Below are 22,595 nucleotides of genomic sequence, written 5' to 3' on the forward strand. Positions count from 1 at the left end.
GCAACCAATGCAATTCTTGCACTATAGTAGAGAAGTACATACTTGATTTTCCTCTGCAGCAGTTGAAAATCATGAGGAAGAACTTTCAGAATTCTTCACCTCTCTGTTGATATATTTTAACATACCACTAAGAGTGTGGAAATCATCACTGTCACAAGTTGAATCTTCATCTACAATGTGTGTCAAAGGATCAAAAGAAGATTCATTCGGGTTTTTTGGTGAAGCATGAGTTAAGCCTTTTAGTTTCCCAGAAATCACTGACGACTCTAATGTAAATATCTTGTTCTGATCGAATACTTTCCCATTATCTTTAACATTCAAATTGTTGTTGCTTGTAGAGCGACCCAACTTTCTGGGAGCTGAGCAGGAAATCTGAGAATTCTTGGCAAAGTCCAGTTCTTGATCAAGCCACTGACACGTAGACAGGTTTGGTGGGCCTGATAGTTGCTTGATACCTTGTGTTCTTTCATGACCTGCAATTCTAGTTTGTAATCTTGTTACTTCAGATTCCTATAGTGCAATGAAAAAACCAACCACAATTTAATACTTCAACAGACATTAGATTATATTCGGCTGACAATGACTCCTGTGTGAAGGGAGAGGGGACTAGAGGAGTATTCTTACATAGCAGAAAATCAAGATGCTTATATATACAGTAAACTGATAAAGCACACAATGGAAGGGTGTTAAAGGAAGAGGGGAAGAATTGGCCTCAGAACATGCCTGCCGTCCCCCTTGGAGGCCTGTACTGAGTAGAGAACTGGATCTGATGTCCTTATGGGCCTCTCCCAACTTTACTTTCTATGTCTGCCAGTGCTACCCTGACTTGATGGTTTTTTAAAATGTGAAGGGGCATTCTGTTTGTAGCTCAAAGGATCCAGATGGGGACTGCAAACTGGATTAGTGTGCTCTCCAAGACCAATTTTCTCTTTAGTTGCCAGGCAGCAGTTCCTCTTGCAGCTGAAAGGCTCTTGGGGTGGGAGGGCTGAATTTGGCATACCAAAGGTAGGCAAGCCATAGGATGCTTGCTTCACTTCAGCATAACTTCTGCCTTGCACCTGCAAACTGCTCTCAGCCACAAAGAGTACCCAGCACTAAGAGAGCAATACACATGCTGAGCTCTCAGCTCTTGCTGGCTTGGAAAAAGAAAGCAGAAAAGGGTTATTTATTCATGTATTTTGTATACTGTCCTATCACAGATGTCTCAGGATGGTTTAGAACAGATTAATACAATAAAATAAAAATAGAAATAATTCAATCTCCAATATATTTTTTTGCAAAGGTTAGGATTAGTACTCCTGGTAAGGTTTCATTCCTACCTTGTCCTCTGTCTAATTGCTCCACTGCTACTTAGTGATCTAATGCATACCCAGTTTTCTAAATGAGGGAGCTTAAGGAAATGACACCCAGTGTAACTGCACAATGGACAGTGTTTGTTGCTGCCATTTTCCATAACCAGTTCTCAGTTTGACGTTGTCATGTCATGTGAACCTGATGCACATGGGTTATGTGAGAGCTGTTTCACCCTCACATAACCCACATTTGCCAAGTTTTCACAATATGATAATATCCAAGCAGGGGATGGATATACAAATTGATGCTTATGGGTGAGACAGCTCATCATGAGATAAAGAACTGTGTCATGCAAACCAGGTCAATCTCTCCCTCACATTTACCCATCAGTAGTATGGAAATCTAATTGTGAAATAGACTGTGTAGCTGGCAGATGGTTGCTGCACGGAATCCAGACAGCTTTTATCAAGCTAACGTATCTCTTACAAGAAAACCATGTTTTTCCAGCACTTGAACGGAAATTTCAGTATTAATCCTGGCATCACAACATTTACACTATACCCTTGTAACTACTTTTTCTTTAAAAGTTGAGAAGTCTTTAAAAACTTAAGAACAAAATTCAGAAGCCCTTAATAGCAAAGCCAAAATGGACCTCTAAAAGCAAGGCCAACTTCTCCTAAACAATACTCTACAACTTTGTAAATTTATTTCGTATTATTTTTCTCTCAACTCCAGCCAGTGTTTCTACTATTTCTGAGAGAGTATGGCCTGGAATGCAGATGTCCAAGTATCATAGATACATATTGGATAGTGCCCATAAATGATTACAGATGAGCTACCTATGTTATCTGTTCTGACCAGACTATATAAAGCTCTGACAAAGAGCTAGTGGAACCCTGGGGTCGTCTTTGAACGATCATTGTCAGGATCTTCCAAGAATTTGAACTGGGATCCTCATTGGCTGTACTCTACCATTCTTTTCACATATCTTGTAAATGCCAAATAAATTATAAAACCTAATGGCTTTGCACAGTTATAAAGGAGTACAATAGTCACTACAACATTCAGAAATCCTAAAACTAGAGATAAAATGTCACTCAAGAGTAGTTTATTACATTAAATTCCCAATATAAATTTATGCAGCATATCCAATGACATTGGTTTTGGTGTTACCTTAACCAATTTCACTGGATAACACAGACACAGGGCAGGGAAAGACGGAGCATGAACAAGTCACACACGCCTTATTCTGGATGTGACGGTAGAAATACATGGGGAACATCTGGTTAGAAACTAAATTAGGAACTACTAGATGTGCAAGCCTAATTTAGGTTCCTTCGTTAATCAATGTAGTTGGAGAATTCAGTTAATTGTCTTTGCACAAGCAATTTTAAACCGCAGTCCAGCACAAGATGAAATACTGCTATGTTAACTTACTTTGAGAAGCAGAGCTTCATTTGCTGCTTGAATCATCTCATTTCTTGACTGAAGCTGTTGCTGCAGATTATGAACAGTGCTTTGAGCATCATCCAGCTCCAGCTTCACCTGTTGTAACTGTTCATGAACATGATGAGATGCTGATAGTGACTGCTTCCATTTTGTCTGCTGTGTTTCATGTGAGAGTTTCTGAAGAATAAGGTAAGTTGAGAAATCATATCTAACACTTAATTAACTGTCATTTCAAACTCAAAACATATCTCATTCTGGTAATTCAGCTAAGTTCAGGGCTTTTTGGGCACTGTGATATGATTACAACCTTAATTAAAAAGGTTGTTTTATATGGTTAATTGTGTATCTATTTATTGTTGTGAGCCGCCCCGAGGCTTCAGCGAATGGGGCGGCATAGAAGTTTGCTAAATAAAGAAATAAAATAAAAATGGTAGGCATTTTGTTGGCAGTGTATTCAGCAAATATGCCAGCAAAACTGAGAAACTGGCATTTAAAAAAGAAGTGGAGGTGTGCTTACATTTTGTGCTTAAATTTTGGAAAGGCAAGTTGAATGTCTTAAGAGTATTTGCAGTGCTAGAGGCATTTTTTTCTTTTAAAATAAGTTATTGTGCCAATCCTAAGGAAAGTTTTTAAAGAACCAAGAAAAATAGGAATGGCCCAGTTCTCATACATATAATAATGCAACTCTAATTAGGAAAGGTCATTTTGATTTCACCTCTGACATATAAGACTGTTTTAGCAAATGAATTTCTGTGGACAGCCTCTTGGCCTCTGCCTCCATCCTTGCTTCTAACTGGGTTTCCCGTGCCTGACAAGCCCCCAGTTGTTCTGCCAAAACATTTGCATGGCTTTCCTGAAAGGGAAAAAACAAAAAACACCTCATCATTTCTTTATATGGCATTTCTCCTCCTAGCTTATTATTTATTTATTTATTTATTAAAACATTTTTATGCCGCCCCATTCACCGAAGCCTCGGGGCGGCTTACAACAATAAGTTAAAAATAAATAACATTAAAAATAAAAACATTAAAATTAAAAACACAAAAATAACAATATAAAATAAGCCGCCCTGGCCAGATAAAATCCAATAATATTAACAATTAAAATGCTGCTTAAATAAAAAGGTCTTCGCCTGGCGCCGAAAAACAAATAACGACGGCGCCAGGCGGACCTCTCTGGGGAGCGCATTCCATAACTTAGGCGCCACCACAGAGAAAGCCCTCCTCCGAGTCCCCACCCTCCTGATTTCTTTCACGGAGGGTTCCCGGAGAAGGGCCTCTCCCGCAGATCTCAAGGGGCGGCCGGGCACATATGGATGTAAGTGCTCCTTCAGGTAACCAGGACCCAAGCCGTTTAGGGCTTTATAGGTCATCACCAACACCAACATATTAAAAAATGATATTTTCCCCTAAATTTAAAATTAGGTTACAGTAAAAAAGGACATCTCATAATAAATGTTTGCCCAATGAAGTCTGTATGAGTTCTGTTCGTGTGACAAACAGGAAGCAACCACCAATTTTCTAAAGTAAATTATGGACGAATATTTCTAATAGTACTTAGAGACTAAAATATGAAAATATGTAGCCTTTTAAAGCTTTTTCCTTGGAAAAGTGATACTGCAAGTTATGGTTAGTGCCCAAGTGGCAAATGCCCTCAGGAGGGTTTACAGTCATAAAACCAAACAGCAGTAACAAAATATCCACCAACACAAAAGAACAATACAACAATATAAGTATCAAAATAAGACAACATTAAACATTACAAAAACTCAACAAATATTAAAAAATTGAGAAGCCACAGTGAAATTATTAAAGCAACGAAGGTTAAATGACTGCTTAAGGGTGAATGTGTTAGGAACTATGAAAAAGCATCGTTGGAACTCTTTCATTCTGTGAAATGGGACTGACCTACAATAGAGGGCACAAAGGATCCCTCATTCAAACAAGGAGTTACTATTGTCAAATATGCATTCAACTGGCCATGGGAACAGTCCTCAATTAGGCCAATTAGATTCACATGTAAGTTTTCTTTTTAAAAAACTGTGGTTACTTTTTCATGAGCAAGATGGTTCATTTCTTCCAGTTCAAGAGAGATCCTCTCCACATCTCTCTGAGCTTGAGCCTGCAAACGGCGACTCTCTAGTAGGTCCACATGGATGCGTTTCATCTGTTCACGTTCTAGCCTCAGCTGCTGACCCAAATCAAGTACTTCTTTGTACTGTTCTGCAATGTAGTTTTCTTGTTCTTTCATCTTCTAAAAGGTGTAAACACTTAGCATTAACAAAAGTAGAGACAGTTTTGTATTCCATTTTTTTATTTGTAATGTTCCTTTCTGTTGCCATGTAAGACCAGGTTTGATCTCTAAAAACAACAGACAGCCTTATAGCACCCTAAAGGACAAGAAATTTAGTTTGACATAGGTTATCTTGGACTACTTCATCAAAAAACAAAGAGCTGGGAACAAGGTCAGTGAAACATTAAAGGCAAGAAATGCAGGCCACATTTGCACAGAATTCTAAACCAGAATTCCTGTGAATCTTGGTTTAGTGTTATGAGCTACATTCTACTGCTTGCATCCATTTGGTTCCTCCCAAGAGCATGAGCAGCAAAACAATTGAGAAATGGTTTCTCCAAACCAGGTATCAAGGTCTCTTTATTCCTTTATATGCTAGGATTGTAAACCAGGGTTTGTTTTGGCTTACAAAGACTGACTTGTACAGTGAGCAACAAGTCAGAATCCCAAATTTGGATGACATGCTAAAGAAACCAACTGACTGGTTTAGCAGCTCACAGTACTGGGAGTGGCCAAGCAGGAGTGAATGAGCTGCAGGCACCAGCACACACTGCATTCATGGAAAGCCATGATTCACCTTAAGTGACTTACACTTCTATTTGAATTTTCCCACAGACTGTAAAAAACATAGTACAGCTTAAACATAAAGCTATTTGTAGTAACTTTTTTCAATGCAGCATTGATGATAATAGAGACATCTTGATGTTCGTAGTCCAACACTACTAGTAGGATAAAATAGTAACCATGAGTGGCGTAACAGATTCAATTGGATTGCCCAATAAAATGTAATTCATGAAGCATCTCTCTCTGAATTTCTTCTGTTCAAGTATGGCTACTGTAAGATCAATGGCACAGCATCTTAGGAGTGTGAACCTTTATCTTTGTAATTATTATTACAATTGAGCTATACAATAGCTTCTAAATTCTTGCATTTCATTCCTCTCTTAACTCATTTTTTCCTCCTCACACTCATTTCTTTATTTAAAGCATTTAACTGTATTTAAAGCATGCAGAGCAACTTATAAAAGATCAGAAATAAAACACTGTCTGTCCTCAGGCTTACAGGCTAACAGACACAATACAAAAAGGAAAGGGATTGTAAGGAAGTAGGAAAAAACAAAATCAGGTAATAATTCTTAGTTATATGTGCATGTGTCTGCCAACCCAGGTTAACACCACATGCATGCACTTAAGCTTATGCCATAATCATTGTCTTAGTCTTCAAGGTGCCACAAAACTCTGTATTGTGTTTACTCACACAGTATAAATAGATGACCCTTTGAAACTGGTTATTTATGTATCCTTCTGTCCTATTTAGGTTAAATGATTTACCTTGTTAAAGAGCACTGTGAGATGAAACACACAAATTGAGGCTGCAATCCTATGCATATTTACCTGGGAGTAGCCCTAGTAATTTTAATGGGACTTCTAAGCAGACATATTAGGACTATACTATTAAAAAGAAGAGTATATTTCTTCCTTTTCATTGCTTAGTGATTTAAAATAGTTAATAAAAATACAGCATGTTCAGAGATCCAGGCAAACATATTTATGAAATAAAAAACTTACTTTTTCAATATCTGATATTCTTTGCACTTTTCTTTCAGTTTCTTTTTTAAGACAATTTATCTCTTGATCTTGTTGAAGTATTTTAAACTCTTTCTCATGAAGCTCATCTTTTGAATGCTGCAACTTGTTCTCTAAATTCTCAATCTGAAAACATGGTACAGGCCACAAGATAAATTCTTAGGACCATTAAGAATATTTGCAGTATAATTTAGACATAGAGATTTTCTTTTCTGTTGAAAATATACAGTTGGTAACAATTATCTGTGATAGTATTTTAAACAGTTAATGCACCTGTTTATTAAATTCTGTGATCTGCAGCTCTGCTTTTTCCAAACTTGCTTCTAACGTAATGATTCTTTGTTCCATTTCTCCCTTGTGCTCACGGATTGACATATCCAACTGGGTAAGCTTTTTAAAAAAGAGACAGAAAGTCAACACACAACACAACAAATCGGTATACCTACAACTATGTAGCTACCACTTAAGTCCCAATAATACATACACAAATTATTATACTTAAGTAAATTATTCTGAAAAAGATCTAACCTGAACTGCTCTTTGTTTCAAATCCCAATTTCTTTCTTTCAAAGCCTTGTCCATGTCAAGAAGTTCTTGCTTTTTATCCTCAAGTTCATCCTTGCATTCTCTGTAATTTTCATTTAAAAATAAAGCACATTTTCTTTTGTTAAGGAAGCCAAATTATGGCTTTCACCCACATCCTGATCTACGTTTATTCAAAAGCAGGTCTCATTCAATGGGGCTTACTCTCAACTAAATCAGCCTGTAGGCACAGGCTTCAATCCTATGCACACTTACCTGGATGGGTTACTTCAGTCCTCTATGAGACTAAGTGTTTTTTTAAATAAGCATGCATAAAACATGGTGGCTAATTTCTTGCATGTAAGCATCACTTAATTATCTCACATAATTAAGGATAAATATACATTGAGGATACCACTCTAATGGCAGAAAGTGAAGAGGAACTAAAGAGCCTCTTGATGCAAGTGAAGGAGGAGAGTGCAAAAGTTGGCTTGAAACTCAACATTAAGAGAACTAAGATCATGGCATCCGGTCCTCTCACTTCCTGGCAAATAGATGGGGAAGAAATGGAGGTAGTGACAGATTTTATTTTCCTGGGCTCCACGATCACTGCAGATGGTGACTGAAGCCAAGAAATTAAAAAACGCTTGCTCCTTCGGAGGAAAGCTATGGCAAATCTAGACAGCATACTAAAAAGCAGAGACATCACCCTGCTGGCAAAAGTGCATTTAGTCAAGCTATGTTTTCCCAGTTGCAATGTATGACTGTGAAAGTTGGACCATAAGGAAGACTGAGCACTGAAGAATTGAGGCCTTTGAATTGTGGTGCTGAAGAAGACTCCTGAGAGTCCCTTGGACTGCAAAGAGATCAAACTAGTCAATCTTAAAGGAAATCAACCCTGACTGCTTTTTAGAAGGCCAGATACTGAAGAAGAAACTCAAACACTTCGGCCACCTAATGAGAAGGAAGGACTCCCTGGAGAAGACCCTGATGCAGAATGACCGATGGCAAAAGGAGAAGGGGAAGGCAGAGGGTGAGGTGGCTAGATGGAGTCACTGGGGCAGTGGGTGTGGAGTTGGGTGGACTTCAAGGGATGGTGGTGAACAGGACAGCCTAGAGGAATGTTGTCCATGGGGTCGTGATGGGTCAGGCATGACTTTGCAGCTACACAACAATATGTTGACTTCTGGGAACATGCCTTGTAGTTTAACAGAAAAGTTTTAAAGCTTTTGATAAACTGCTATCTTGATTTTTAAAAATCTGAATGCCAGTCTATTGGTCTATTTTCCAGTACCTTCTTTTTAAGAAAAATAATTGTCATACCTGTATCAACATTTCATTGATTTCTCATCAAATTGTACACATATTAAAACTATATGATCATACTAAAACCCCTTGAAAGTTTGGCAGTGGGTTATAAAATTAAATCATTGGGAGTTTGTGGCATAAAGGCCAGAATAAGGTTCTTCTGATAACTGTACAGTTCTGCTACAGCAGAGCTGTGTTCTCTCCCCCCCAGCAAAATTAAGCATTGTTCTCATAGATATCATCTGTTTGTCATCCATATTCAGAAGAAGCAAAAAGGAAGATTAGCTAGTGTCTGGGGCACTATTTTGTTTCCCCTTACCAGGATTACTTCAGCATAGTGGAAGATGTCAAAAGGGAGTTGCAACAGAGGCCTTCTTCCTACCCACACACTCTTTTCCAGCCTCTGTTCGTATACAGATAAAGGAGACAAGAGGGAGGAAGGCAAGGCCTAGTTCATGCTGGGGTTTTATGAGGTTTTATTTTAATAGTCTCCACTATCAGTCTCCAGCAAATGGAGACAGATTAGCAAAGAGGTTAATCTGTTTTATTTTTCAACTTTGCAGTGCAGTGCTTTTGTAGCTAGAGTACAGCAATTTATAATAAAATTACAAATGCTACCATTTTCTCTGCTAAAAAAATAAAAGTAAGTTCAATACGTAGTCCTTGGTCGACAAGGCTTTGAAAAAAGTATCTGCAATCAGATTTTCAGTTTGCTAGTTTGTAACAGTGATGTTGTTCAGCAAGGGGGTTAACCTACCTTAGTTCCTCTGTTAATTCCTGAATAGCAGCATACTTCTCTTCCAGAGACATCTGTGCCTTCTGCAGCATGTCCTGAAGTTCTTGTTGTTGTCGCAAAGCACTTTTTAGCTCCTCACTGGCACTTTGCAGGTCAGTCTCTAGTGTTTCTACTTGTTGTACAGCATCTTTTTGCTTTGTCTCACTAACAAGTAGCTTGTCTTCTAACTCTTTCACTTAAGTGCACATAGAAAGTAAACAAAGAAACATGTTTATCCTCCTAAAAGAGAGATAGTGCCAAAATATGAGACCCCAGATTGAAAGGCACTATATGAGCTGCTGGGGAAGAGCAAAGGCCAAATACTAGTAGTGCTGTCTCTAATGATGCTACTAGAGTAAAGCCTAAAGGAAGTCTGGGGCCAACATGCACAAAAGTGAAAGGAAAGTCCAATGCTACACAACACATACAAATTGGGATATGGAACATAAGAAGTATGAATCAAGGCAAACTGGAAATCATAAAGCAAGAAATGTAAAGAATGAACACTGCAGTACTTGGTGTGAGAGAATGAAACTGGACTAGAATGGGACATTTCCAATCAGACAAATACGAATTGTTTTACTCTGAAATGACAAACTCAGAAGAAATGGAGTGGCTCTAATATTGAGGCAAGATGAAGCACAGGCAGTAAGAGACAACAAATAATATCTATCAGAATGAGTGGAAAACCTATCAATACAACCATCATTCAAGTCTATGCTCCAACAACAGATGCTGAAGAAGAAATCTTTTATGCAGGTGTTCAAGAGGAAATTGATAACACACCAAAAGAAGACATGCTGCTGATCCTACGTGCCTGGAATGCAAAAGCAGGAAACAAAGCAAATCCAATTTTGTACGACAATTTGGCCTAGGAGTAAGAAATGAAGCATGAGAACAATTTGTATATTAATAAAAAACACCCAACAACCTGTTCATTGCAAGCACATACTTCAAGCAACTGCCCAGACAATTGTATACTTGGACTTTACCAGATGGTCAATAAAGAAAGCAAATAGATTATGTAATTGTAAGCAGAAGGTGGAACAGCTGAATTTTTGCTCCTAAATAAGACCAGGAGCAGGCTGTGGTAGTTACTATCAGCTCCTATTTTCAAAAATCAGAATCTAGCTAAAAAAAAGATCGCCTATGGAATTGTAGTGCCAAAATATAACTTGAGTAACCTGTCTGAAGAATATAAGTCCACAAAAAGAACAGATTTGCATTGCTCAATTAACTGGCCATGAGGCAGAAGAATTCTGGACTGAAATCAGAGACATTATTAGGGAAGGATGTCAAAAGACAATTCCTGTAACAACAAGAAAGACAAAGCCTATATGGATGACAGAGGAAACATAGTTGCAAAATACAGGCAAGAAGCAAAAAGCAAACAGTGACAGAAATAGGGTGAGAAACCTGAATGCAACTTTCAACAACCAACCCACCGAGACAAAAAGAACTAATACAATGATCACTGCAAAGAAACAGAAGAGAGCAACAAAAGAGGAAAAACAACAGACCTCTTCCAGAAGTTCCAAGAAATCAAAGGGAAATTCAGCCCTAGATCAGGAATGCTAACAGACAAACAAGGGAATATACTAGCTGACCAGGAGAAAATAAAGAGAAGGTGGAAAGAATAGACAGAACTATACAAAAGAGATGGAAGGATGACAGATTTCTTCAAAGTGGAATCCTATGAAGACAAGAATGCAGTGTTAGAAAATGAAGCAAGATCTGCTCTGAAAGCAGATCCAAGGAATAAAGCACCTGGAGTAGACAGAATACCAACAGAACTATTCCAAGCTGCAGAAACAAATCAGTTCAATTCTAGCAAAAACATGGAAAATTGTGGAAAACAAAACAATGGCCCACGGACTAGAAGCATTCAATATATATTCCAATCCCCAAGAAAGGAGATGCAAAAGAGTGCAGCAATCATAGGACCATTGCATTTATCTCCCATGCAAACCAAGTGATATTCGAAGTGTTACAACAAAGAATACTACCTAGATGTCCAGGCTGGATTCTGAAAAGAAGATGCACGATATATTGCAAATATAATGGAGTGCACCAAAGAATTTCAGAAAAAGATTTAGCCTATGCTTTATAGACTACTCTGAAGTATGTGTGAATGTGTGGATCAGAAGAAGATCTGGATGGTCCTGAAAGAAATGGGTGTGCCTCAGCACTTGACTGTCCTGAGGTGTTATATAAACCTGTTATATAAACAAGAAGCTACAATTAGGACAGGATGAAGAAAACCAGAATGGTTTCCCATAGGCAAAGCTGTCAGACAAGGATGTATTTTCTCTCCTTATCTGTTCAATCTGTACACAGAACATATTGTAAGGAAAGCTGGATTAGAATCAAAGGGAGCAGTGAAAACTGGAGGAAGAAATATCACTAATTTAAGATAAGCAGATGATACCACCCAGAGAGCTGTGGCTGTGGCGAAGTACAGAAATGAAATGATAACAACAATACCATACTACTGGCAGAAAGCAGCAATTACTTAAATAACTCCTGATAAAAGTGGAAAAAGAAAATACAAAAGCAGGAATGCAGCTGAAAATTAAAAAAACAAAAATTATGCCCACAGAAGAATCACAGAACTTTACTGTTAATAATGAAGAAATTGAAATTGTGAAAGATTTCACATACCATGGCTCAGTCATCAATTCGAAGGGAGAAGGCAGACAAGAAATTTGAAGAAGACTAATAATTGGAAGGGCAGCAATGAAGCTACTAGAAAAGACACTCAAAGTGTAAGGACATTTTACTGGAAACCAAGGTCAAGATCATCCAAACTATTGTATTCCCAATTGCAATGCAAGGGTGTAAAAGCTGGTCAGTGAAGAAAGCTGACAGGAAGAAAACGGATACATTCAAAACATGGTGCTGGAAGAGAGCTTTGAGAATACGCTGGACCAAAAGAAAGAGAAACAAGTGGGCCCTGGATCAAATCAAGCCAGAGCTTTCTCTAGAAGCAAGAATGACAAAACTGAGGCTGTCATACTTTGGACACATCATGAGAAGGCAAGACTCACTGGAGAAGACAATCATGTTAGGAAAGGTTGACTGCAGAAGACAAAAGGGAAGACCAAATATGAGATGGATTGAATTCATGAAGGAAGTCACAGCCTTGAACTTAGAAATGCTGAACAGAACCATTTTGGAGGGCTTTCATCCATAGGGTTGACATAAATCAGAGACAACTTGACATCCGATAACAACATACAATTTACATTAATTTAGGATATTTATCCTAATCTTTGGCGCAGACTTCCACAGCAGCTAACGAGAATGGAAAAGCATTTTCACACTGATGCATTGGGCAGTATCCGACAGTGTCATTCTCTAAAAACTGTGCCTGTGAAACTCCACCAAATCTTTCCATTGCATAAGCATTTGTGCACTGAACAAGTGCAAGCAGCTGTATAACTGCACTTGTGGAAAGGTAACTTTATTTTCCTCTTACACACAGTTTGGAATCTGTTTTCTGCTACTGCAACATCATATGAGCTAGCAGAATACTATGACTGGATAATGTTTACTGTATGTAGGATAAACATGCATGCAAAATGTTTTCTGCCAAGAATGTAGCTCTTCACATACAGTCCCATATCTCTGCTTTTATCTCACTTTACCACTCCAATGTAAAGGGAATGTATTAGAAATACCACCCTCATTTCAATGTAGCTTATGTATCATCTTCACAAGAGCATTATTAAAAAGCACAGTAGAGAGCCTACCTTGATTTGTCTTTTTATGTAGTTCTGAGACTTTCTGCTCCAAAGTCATTTCCAAGTGGCCCAGCTTTAGAGCTTTACTATGACCATCACGTCGTAAGTGCACTAATTCTTTCTCCATGTCTATTAATTCATCTTTACACTGATCCATCTCTATTTTAATCTGTCTAAACAAACAGAATTAGAGAGTCCTGATAGGTAACTAAAATATATGTTATGAAGACATCTTATCTTGAGTAAAATAACTCTTTTCCATTAATCTGCATCACATGCAGTTTAAGCCTCCTAAGAATTTAAAGGCTCTGTAACTGTGTATAAGGTTCAGATAAAAGTAGACTTGAACTCACAAAATACTGGGCCTTTAGAACTAAAATAACTTGCTTAAGACCACAGTCCTATACATATATCTAGGAGTAAATGCCACTTAATTTTATGGAGCTTACTTCTGAAGTGACATAGATGGGATTATGCTGTAAAAGTTCTGTTCTGAAAACTCTTCCTTCAAAACACCGAACATTCAAGAAAATACCCATGCTTTAGAATTTTAGAATGATTCATAATATGAGCTTGAACAACCCATCCATAGAAAAAACAGATTAGGAACAAGTGAAAATTTTGTTCCTGCTTGGAACAGAAAGAACCTGAGTTTTTTTTTTTAAACTGCATTCAATAGAAAGCAAAATTCCTTTGGAACATACCTGATTGTTCCAGTAAGTTCCATTACTTTTTGTCTTTTCAAATCAGTTTCTTCAGAGGCTAAATGGAGTTTCTCAGTTGTTTTCTTCAATTCTTCTTCCAGATTTTCCTTCTGCTTTTGAAGATCTTGCTCTAGTTTTGCTACCTATATGAAAAAGTAACAGATTTAAATTGCAATACCAAACACACATTAGGAAGTGAGCCTCACTGAATTAAACTGCAATTAATTCTGCATAAATGCAGCTAGGATTGTGCTGTTAATATGCAGCGCAGCTCAATCTAAACATGGTTTACTCAGGAATGAATTCCAGTGACTTCAGATTGGAGCCTGACAACATAACTCTGCATATGCTCACTCAGAAACCAGGCAGTGTTATGCGGTGGTTACTGCTGAGGTGGGGATCCAGGAGATCTGGGTTCTAGTTCCCACTTGGTCATGAAGCTCACTGGATAACTTTCAGCCAGTCACAGATTCTCAACCCAACCTACCTCACAGGGTGGTTGTTGTGAGGATAAATTGAGAGGAGAATTATGTAAAGCTGCTTTGTGTTCTTTGAAAGGAAGAAAGGGGGGATATAAATTTAGAATAATTATTTATCCTAATTATTAATAAGATTCCACTATTTTCTGTTATTTCATTATGTATTGGTATTAACCATTTATATACAGCTTCTCAGGTAAACAACAGCTGTAAATAGTTTAATAATTTGTATCACATACACACTAAGTACATTTCATTACTCTTTATCTAAAGGATATGATCCCTCATTTCCTGAAAATCATTGTTTTCATAAAAAGTGTAACAGACTTGAAATATAACTATCTTTATTGCTTTTAAATTAAAAGTTCTGACATACAGGTGTTAAATATTTAATTTCCCCAATGAAGGAGCAACAAAGCCATAGAGCTCCTCAAGAATTACACCAGAAGCCAGTTACTCTGGACAAAATTCATTAAATTTAACAAGTCTGCTGTGAAATTAATTGCTTAGGGACTGTAGCCAGGCAACACTATTTTAGTGGAAGTCAGTCCCATTATTTATTTAACTTACTTTCAGGTAACAGTCACTGTCTAAATCAGGTCGCTAAGCCAATGAAGCATGGAAGGCCTTATCTGCACAATCCTTAACACATTTATTAGGGAATATGCCTCAGTGAACACATAGGAGTGTCCAAGCAACAATTCATAAGTTCATGCAGGAAATATGGAAACAGGCTTCAGAAAGCAACAAAATCATGATCCTCTGCAAATGAGTTTGCACCTCTGATTGCAGAACAGTGTCTTATCACAGGCCTATGCTTTTTGGACCACAGGCAACAGGCAGGTTCCAAGAAACCCAAACCAAGCTACTTCGATATGTTCAGCACAGTGTTTTGTATTCCTTCAACAGTAGCTTCTCATAGCACAGAGCAAAAACTAGTGCAATTGATGGGATTTTTAAGATTAACTTGTGACATACCATGGAAATCTTCTGGTCAAAGAGAAACAGTCAAGTTCCACAGGTTATGTCCAAACTTTTGGGTATACCTGAAGTAGCTCTCCAGTCCCCAGCCAAAGTTTTAAATTTTATTTTCCAAATGTACTTCTTAAATGAAAGCATGTCAAAAGGAATATGAAGTCAAGTAATCCAATAAAATTGATTTAAAGTATTTATTACATATAATGCACCTGCTTTTGAAGCTTTGTTTGGCTGTCTTCTAATTCACTGTTCCGAATGGTTTCCTCATGTAACATCTGTTGCTGCTGCTGCAGGGTTTGCTGTAGTAGAAAGTTTTGTTCTGCAGTGGACTGAAGATTGTCATTTTTTAATTTTATTTCTTTCTGCAAATGTTGCACCTGGAAGCACATGTAAATGATGTTTCACTAACAATTTGATGTACATTTTCAGCTTGTTCATATTTAATCTTCCTTAGAAAAACAGGTTGATGACATGTCTAAGCTACTACTAAATGTTGGTTCTCATCACTAAAATCCATTATAAATTAAAATCAATTACACGCAGTAAAATCTATACTTTTAACTATATTCTAGTTTGAAATTATCAGAATCTGAAAAAGATACATTCATAGTAATTCAGGATATCTGATTTTCAGAGACATTTGCATGCTAATAAGTGACATACTTTATATCCTTAGATATATTTTAACATGTCAGTCCTCGTGTGTAATATCAGAGAAGTTTGTTCTTTCCTCTGGTTGCTTCTAGTAAACTATAAAACATAATAGGAATACTTCTTATGACTAGTATAAGTTTCTTCTCAACACTAATTCAACTACAATGGTACTGGGAATACCAGTACCATTTGCAAGACATTTAACTTACTTGGGCTGCAATTCTCTGTCCACTTATGTGGGAGTTAACATCACTAAACTCAATGGACAATCCAAGCAGTTATACACAAGATCGTACTGTTATTATATTTTATATATTTTCCTTATAATGTAAGTTATCTAGGCATTTCAGAAAACAAACACAACATTAAAACACAATATAGCCTGGCGCCGTTGTTATTTGTTTTTTGGCACCAGGCTAAAACCTTTTTATTTAAAACTTATTTTAATTGCTAAATTATTGAATTAATTAGGATTTTAAAAATTTTAGCTGAGAATGCACTGGGGGTTTTTTAATGTTTTTTTCTTCTTTTAAATTGTTATATTATTATTATTTATGTATGTTTTTATGTATTCTTTGTGAGCCGCCCCGAGGCTTTGTTGCAATGGGGGCGGCATAGAAATGTTTTAAATACAATAAATAAATAGCATAATAAAAACAAATAAATTGGTTAAAGAATACCAATTTGACAACTGTCAGACCTAAACTATGAAATGAGTTTTTTAAAAGGCTTGGGTGAACAAAACGGTCTTCAGGCGGCACAAAAAAGGCTAAAATGATGGTGCCAGTAGCGAAATAGCCTTTTCTCACTACTAAAATGGTTCAGTCCCTGATAATCTGACTTACTTCCTTGGGCAGGAGCTTTCAGAGGTCACCTGCAGATGTTAAGGTTTGGGTATCATGGGAGAAGGGAGACTTTCAGAAATCTAGTTCAAAGCCATTGAGGGGTTTAAAAGTTAAAACCCACACATGAATATTGCTTGGAATATTGGCAGTGCAGCTGACAAAGCACAAGCATACTGTTGTCAAACAACTGAGAAGTAAATCTAGCTGAAACATCAAGCTTACCTCTTCAGATTTTTTCTGCAGCTGCTTTTCAAATAATATTTTATTTTCTTCTAGACGTCTTAAATATAATGCTAGATCTTCTTTATAGATATCTAATGCTGTCTGTAGTTGTTTGACCTAAAAGAGATCATATAAATGGAAAATAAATAGCTGTGCAAAATCTACAAAAACTAAACATGCATTAAAATATAATCAAATGTTACTTTCAGTTACAGGTACACAGTCAACATAATTTTAGCTAATATATTGGCAGATAAAATATACTTCTCATCTTTAAATTACATTATGCATCTGTTTGGCATATTCAGGTGTAATTAACTGTGAAGGGAGGAGTATAACTGAATATACTAGTCCTACACCCAAAGTCCCTCTGTGCAGCAGTTCTACTCCCAGTTGGCTTCCCCTGTTCACCTTAGACCAGTGATGGGGTACCTTTTAGAGACCAAGTGCCCAAACCACAAAACAAAATCCACTTATTTATCACAAAGTGCCAACACTGCAATAAACCTGAATATTGAGGTTTTAGTTTAGAAAAAAACAACTCACAGCCAGTCCAAACAAATATATCTATCTATCTATCTATCTATCTATCTATCTATCTCCATCCTTGGCAGCGCACTGACCGGCCATGAGAAAGCTTGGACGAGTCGTGGATAATGAGTCACAGCTCGTGATGTCATCACCTGGCACTGCTACTCCGTTCCGAGCATGTGCATGGCCCCTGTGTGGGCTGTTATCTGATGCTCAGCTGCTGGGGCAATGCTGGGGCGACTTGGCTGGCATGCCAACAGAAAGGGCTCTTTGTGCCTGCTGTGGCACACATGCCATAGGTTCACCACCATTGCCTTAGACTGTTCCTCCTGGCTTCAAACTATACTGAATGGAAAGCTATGTGCTGGTTAGGCAAGCCTGCCACCTAGTGACTGAAGAAGGTGGTATAGGCTTCAAAAACTCCCTCTTTCTCTCTCTCTCATTAATTAAAAGTTATTAATGCAGTTTAAAATCCAAATAGTCCTAAGGTGCAAGCTGTTATGGTCCCCTTAGTATGCATGCCAAGCTTCAATTATCTTGCTTACACAGTGGTAGCATTAACCAGGCAGATACACGCCCTTTTTAACAGAGGAAACAAAAGTGATAATAACACATATAGCAGCATCATTTATGGTACAACCCTATACTTATTGAGACAGAAAATCTCCTACAAATCTCAGCAGTCCTCAGACAATACTGTTTCTAAGAACATATGAAACAGGTCAACATTACTTTGATGACCAAAGAAAAACCATTTTCATTTATTATCTTTCAAAACAAATGTAGCAGAACATTTGATATTTGATACAGAAAGGGACAGAAAGACTTTGCATGTTGTGAGAAGCCACATGGAATGGGAAGTCACATACCTTATGGGAAGAAACATGGAATGGGAAGAAACATACCTTAATTGTTTCTTCAGTGTGTTGGCCTTGTAATGTCTTTAAAGCTTCATCCTTCTTGGTTTTCTGCTTTTCCATTTCCTGTTTGCATTCAACATCAACAGCAGAAAATATCTGATGTTATAACTAGATGTAAATCAATCCGGCCTTCTAACACCCTTCTGCCCAAGGTAGATGGTGAAATAGTTCAGCTGCTAACTGTTTTATTAAAAGAAAATTCTGCAAGTTCCAGTCCTTAGCTTTATTTCTAAAATATCTTTCCCATTTTGCACAATTATACTGTTGCTTTTTCTAGGACCTCCATCTTCCTGGTTTCAAAAGTTCAACCATTAAAACTTCTTACTGGCTTTCTCATTCCTGCAATTTCCTACTTGCTTTTCCGGGGGATATAAGATCAGAATTCTCCTGCTGACAAAGAGTCTGTCCATGTGCAGAAAACCTATGCTAGAGCAAATCATCTCTCTCCCCATCCCTCCCTCTCTTTTGAAGGCCAACAGAGCCCAAGCTCCATCTCGGTAGTTCTTGATTATGCCATTTGAATATGGAGCTCATTCAGTCATTGGCTGGGATCCAAAGAGCAGCTTAGAGTCAAAGGAAGGAAAGGATTTTGTTTGGACCATAAAATGCTGCTTAAATGCCTGGAACATGTCAAACTTATTGAGAGAAGTCACTGAGAAGAAGGTAGAAGAAAGCCACTCCCCTATCTCCCTATTAAGTAGAGAATTAAGTAGACATGAACATATGAACCATACACAGGCATATATTAAAGTTTATCCAGTCTGACTAGCTATGATTCTGCAAGGTTCTGGACCAGCTGTTTGGGAATCCCTTGAGTATGTGTGCCAGGTGTTGAACATAGTGACTAAGTGAATGCAAAGCATGTGCTTTATGACAGAATGACTGAAGACAGACTCAAATCTCCTGGTGTACTGGCTGGCTGGGGATCATTGAGATGTTGCTGTGCTGCAAGGCAAGCAGTAATCTAGAAGCAGTGCTTTCTCAAGCAGCCAAACATCATCCTGGGAACAAGCATAAAATGATGAAGAAACATACTTTGCAAGAAGCATCCCAGCAAAAATGCTACCTCTTGGCTTTCTATTAGCAGTCGATCCAGTGATTCCAGCTGACGTTGCTTACATATCAATTCTTGCTGCAAAATGGACATTGTGTTCTCCTGCTGCAGGAATTGCTGGTTTTTTGTCTCCAGTTGAGCCTGAAGCTATATAAAATAATATTTAATGATTGCACTCAGTTTTGCATATATTTGATAAAGAATGACAAAGAAACTTAACTGCCATTATTTACCACCAAGTATCCGTCATTCAGTATGAAACCCATCACATTAGCATAACTAACCATATTTTAAACTACTGAGGAAGGTATTGTTCCTGTTCACATGTAACAACAAGCCATAGGTTGTTGAATCAATAATTATTGTTACATCTGAATCTGGTACTATGGGTTAATGATGGGTTGTTATCCCATAACAATGCCATGAGCTATCATTATGTCCAAACCAATCCACAATCCAAATCCAGGATTGTGGGGTGTGCACAGGCTGTTTCACCATGCTATAGAGATGGCTCTTTGGTGTCGCAAGGCCTCCTGGGATACAGGCTGCAAGTCAGCAAGGAGGTGGAAGAAAACAAGCCACAAGCTGGAAAAATACCTTATGAAATATTCAAATGTTGGGTGGAAATGTCATTACGTGAACAACTTGTCTTTATGTGCAGTTAGTATGTTTTAGAATAAAATAAAAATTTGGGTTAAACTTTGAAAGAACTCTCATACTAGTAAAATGATACAAATGTCAGCTCAGTGCAACGAAGAACTCTACAATATATGTACTAAATTTGGGGAAAGACAGCTTCTCTGGGACTAAAATAGCTTGGTTCGCAATGGTACTAGATGTGCTTTTAGCCCTCAGTTTCCTCACACATGTGCCCTTCACCTTTTTTTGTGGCAGTGCAAATACTGTGATAACATCCTGGCTGCAGCTCTTGACTTCTTAAAAGCTAAACAGGTACATTCATTTTGTGACATCTGCAACAGCATGATGCAAAACAGAGCCATGCAGAGGGCTGCTTCCCACAAACAGCCTTCACATGAAGCAGCTCCCCTGCATCTGCCTTTCAAGAGGCCAAACATATGGCCACTTCTATATGTGGAACAGATCCAAAAGGAATATAGCAGACAACTACTGCAATGAGACTGCCAAAACATATAGTCACTGAAAAAGTTGTAATTGACAGTTCTGATTTTCTATTATAGGAATACAGTAATTAATATTATATAAATTACAATCTTACTAATTCAATCTGTTTTTCCATCTCTTTGTGCTGTTCCAGATTAATTATCTTAGTTTTTTCTAGTATTACAGAGAAGTGTTCATGTTCCTCATTAATCCTTCTTTCCAAGGTATGAATCTGAGAATTTGTTTCCTAGAAAAAAGACCACATTATTTACCTGTATAAATGCACAATTAGGTGGGACAGGGATATGGATTTTTCAATACATCATTATTTCATTCCATTAACCAAAGTACAGCTAAAAAATGGGTAAACATATATTGTACAAAATGTATGCATTCTAGGTATTTACATTGGTAAATACATTAAAGTTAGTATATTTTTGTATAAAATGGCATATATGAATACATATTCTATTACCCCAAAATGCAGTGAAAAAATTACAGGAGTTTTACCAACAATATTTGTTCCAGCTCAGTTTTTTTTGCAGCTGCATTTGTATAAGCAATTGTCTTTTCTTCTAACTGTTTTTCAAGGGCTGAAAGCTGAGAAGATTTTCTTGCCATCTACAAAAAACACACACATATTTATCAAATACACAGAACTAAAAGAATAACACTCTTTCTGCAGAAACAGAGGTCAGCAACACAATAAGCAATGTAACTCTTCCTGCCTTTTAAAACAATTCTTTGCTCAAAGCACACTCTCTCATTTATGCCACTCCGCCACCATTATGTAGTGTTCTGCATTTTACTATACATTTTTATTTGCTTTTATAAAAAGTAAGAAGCAGGTGGTTGTGACATCCAGAGCAATATACAGGGATAACATTATATGCTGTTACTGTATTAGAGTGGAACTGGGCTACAAAGACTACAGTACACTTCAGGCACTCTTATAATGATTGTCAGAATATTATCAGTTTATCTAACTGAACTGAATAATAAAATAAGATAAAGTCAAATCAAATCAAATCAAATCTCCAGATGGATTGGAGGAGCCAGGTTAAGAACTCTGATTCAAATGAGAAGCAAAGTGGAGAAGCAGTATCCAAAATGTCAGAACCTCTAGTTGGATTACTGAAGAGAAAAAGTTTTGCTACATGCATGCTTTTGCAATAATTATGGAACCCTTTACATAGCTTTTCCATAGCTTTACCCACCATATTCCTTTAACAATAAAAGGCCTACCCACTACCATGGGAATAAGGCTGATAATTAATTTCAGTAATTTCCTCCAATCCAATCCAAACAGGAATAGCACCTCAACTTTGAAAGAGAAATGATCTTTATGAAATTAACTACATTGCTCCTAAAAATACAGACTTTTTATTTCTACTTACTGCTCGCTCCAAACTGCTAGATTTCGAAGCCTTCTCCAACAGTTCTTCCTGTAATGCTTGAAAATGACTGGTTCGCTGGGCCATATCAGTTTTTAAAAAGGAGTTCTCCTCTTCAGTTCTTTCCAGCTTACTACGTAACTCATCTAATTGTCTAATTAAGCTTTGTTTCTCCTTTTCAAACTGTTGACCGATAAACTCCAATTGCTGGCATTCTCTCTCTTCATAAAAGGAACACATTTAGACACAGTAAGATAAGAGACATGGGACTAGACACATATAACAACTGCAGAAATATAAAGGTATGCATCTCAACATGTGGTTTGGAACAAACAGTATCTTTCTGTTTTGGCCAGGTCATAGTTTACTATATTCAAATAAAATGGGAAATTGTGGCTTGATCAAAACTTCTGTACTCACAGACTAAGGAAGGAGGAAGGGGACAGCAAAGAGCATCAACCAAGGCATGGCCATAGCACATCTGTGTCACAGCAAACCATGGTTTGTTGCAACATCCAAATGCAACTCTTGAATAGGTTGGTCAGAACATGCTAAATTACCAGAAAAGAATTCATTCTCAAAACTGGAAATAATTTCAGCTTGGAATAATGCAATCAACGACTAGTTTACATGTTGCTAAATCTGCATGCTAAGCTACTGTTTGCCCTGGAATAACATATATATGTTATCACATGCAAGCTCCCAATGAAATAAACTATCATC

The 22,595-nt window shown here is 37.4% G+C and overlaps 1 protein-coding gene across 7 annotated transcripts in view; it reads right to left on the reverse strand.

Moving 5' to 3' along the window:
• Nucleotides 1-22,595, reverse strand: part of CCDC18 (coiled-coil domain containing 18) — a 41,040-nt gene that overhangs the window by 1,485 nt on the left and 16,960 nt on the right. For all 7 annotated transcript variants that reach the window (XM_044432576.1, XM_044432574.1, XM_044432580.1 and 4 more), the window contains 17 exons: nucleotides 21,876-22,093; nucleotides 20,989-21,099; nucleotides 20,594-20,725; nucleotides 19,369-19,503; nucleotides 18,288-18,365; nucleotides 16,852-16,968; nucleotides 15,340-15,507; nucleotides 13,674-13,816; nucleotides 12,979-13,142; nucleotides 9,209-9,422; nucleotides 7,150-7,249; nucleotides 6,895-7,011; nucleotides 6,604-6,747; nucleotides 4,792-4,995; nucleotides 3,458-3,595; nucleotides 2,731-2,919; nucleotides 43-510 (listed from right to left, as the gene is read on the reverse strand). In XM_044432576.1, the coding sequence (XP_044288511.1) occupies nucleotides 70-510; nucleotides 2,731-2,919; nucleotides 3,458-3,595; nucleotides 4,792-4,995; nucleotides 6,604-6,747; nucleotides 6,895-7,011; nucleotides 7,150-7,249; nucleotides 9,209-9,422; nucleotides 12,979-13,142; nucleotides 13,674-13,816; nucleotides 15,340-15,507; nucleotides 16,852-16,968; nucleotides 18,288-18,365; nucleotides 19,369-19,503; nucleotides 20,594-20,725; nucleotides 20,989-21,099; nucleotides 21,876-22,093 (2,813 nt within the window). In that variant the 3' untranslated portion in view covers nucleotides 43-69. The remainder of the gene's footprint in view (nucleotides 1-42; nucleotides 511-2,730; nucleotides 2,920-3,457; nucleotides 3,596-4,791; nucleotides 4,996-6,603; nucleotides 6,748-6,894; nucleotides 7,012-7,149; nucleotides 7,250-9,208; nucleotides 9,423-12,978; nucleotides 13,143-13,673; nucleotides 13,817-15,339; nucleotides 15,508-16,851; nucleotides 16,969-18,287; nucleotides 18,366-19,368; nucleotides 19,504-20,593; nucleotides 20,726-20,988; nucleotides 21,100-21,875; nucleotides 22,094-22,595) is intronic.

This window comes from Varanus komodoensis, unplaced genomic scaffold, assembly GCF_004798865.1.
Source record: "Varanus komodoensis strain SLA01 unplaced genomic scaffold, ASM479886v1 scaffold24, whole genome shotgun sequence".
Lineage (NCBI taxonomy): Eukaryota > Metazoa > Chordata > Lepidosauria > Squamata > Varanidae > Varanus > Varanus komodoensis.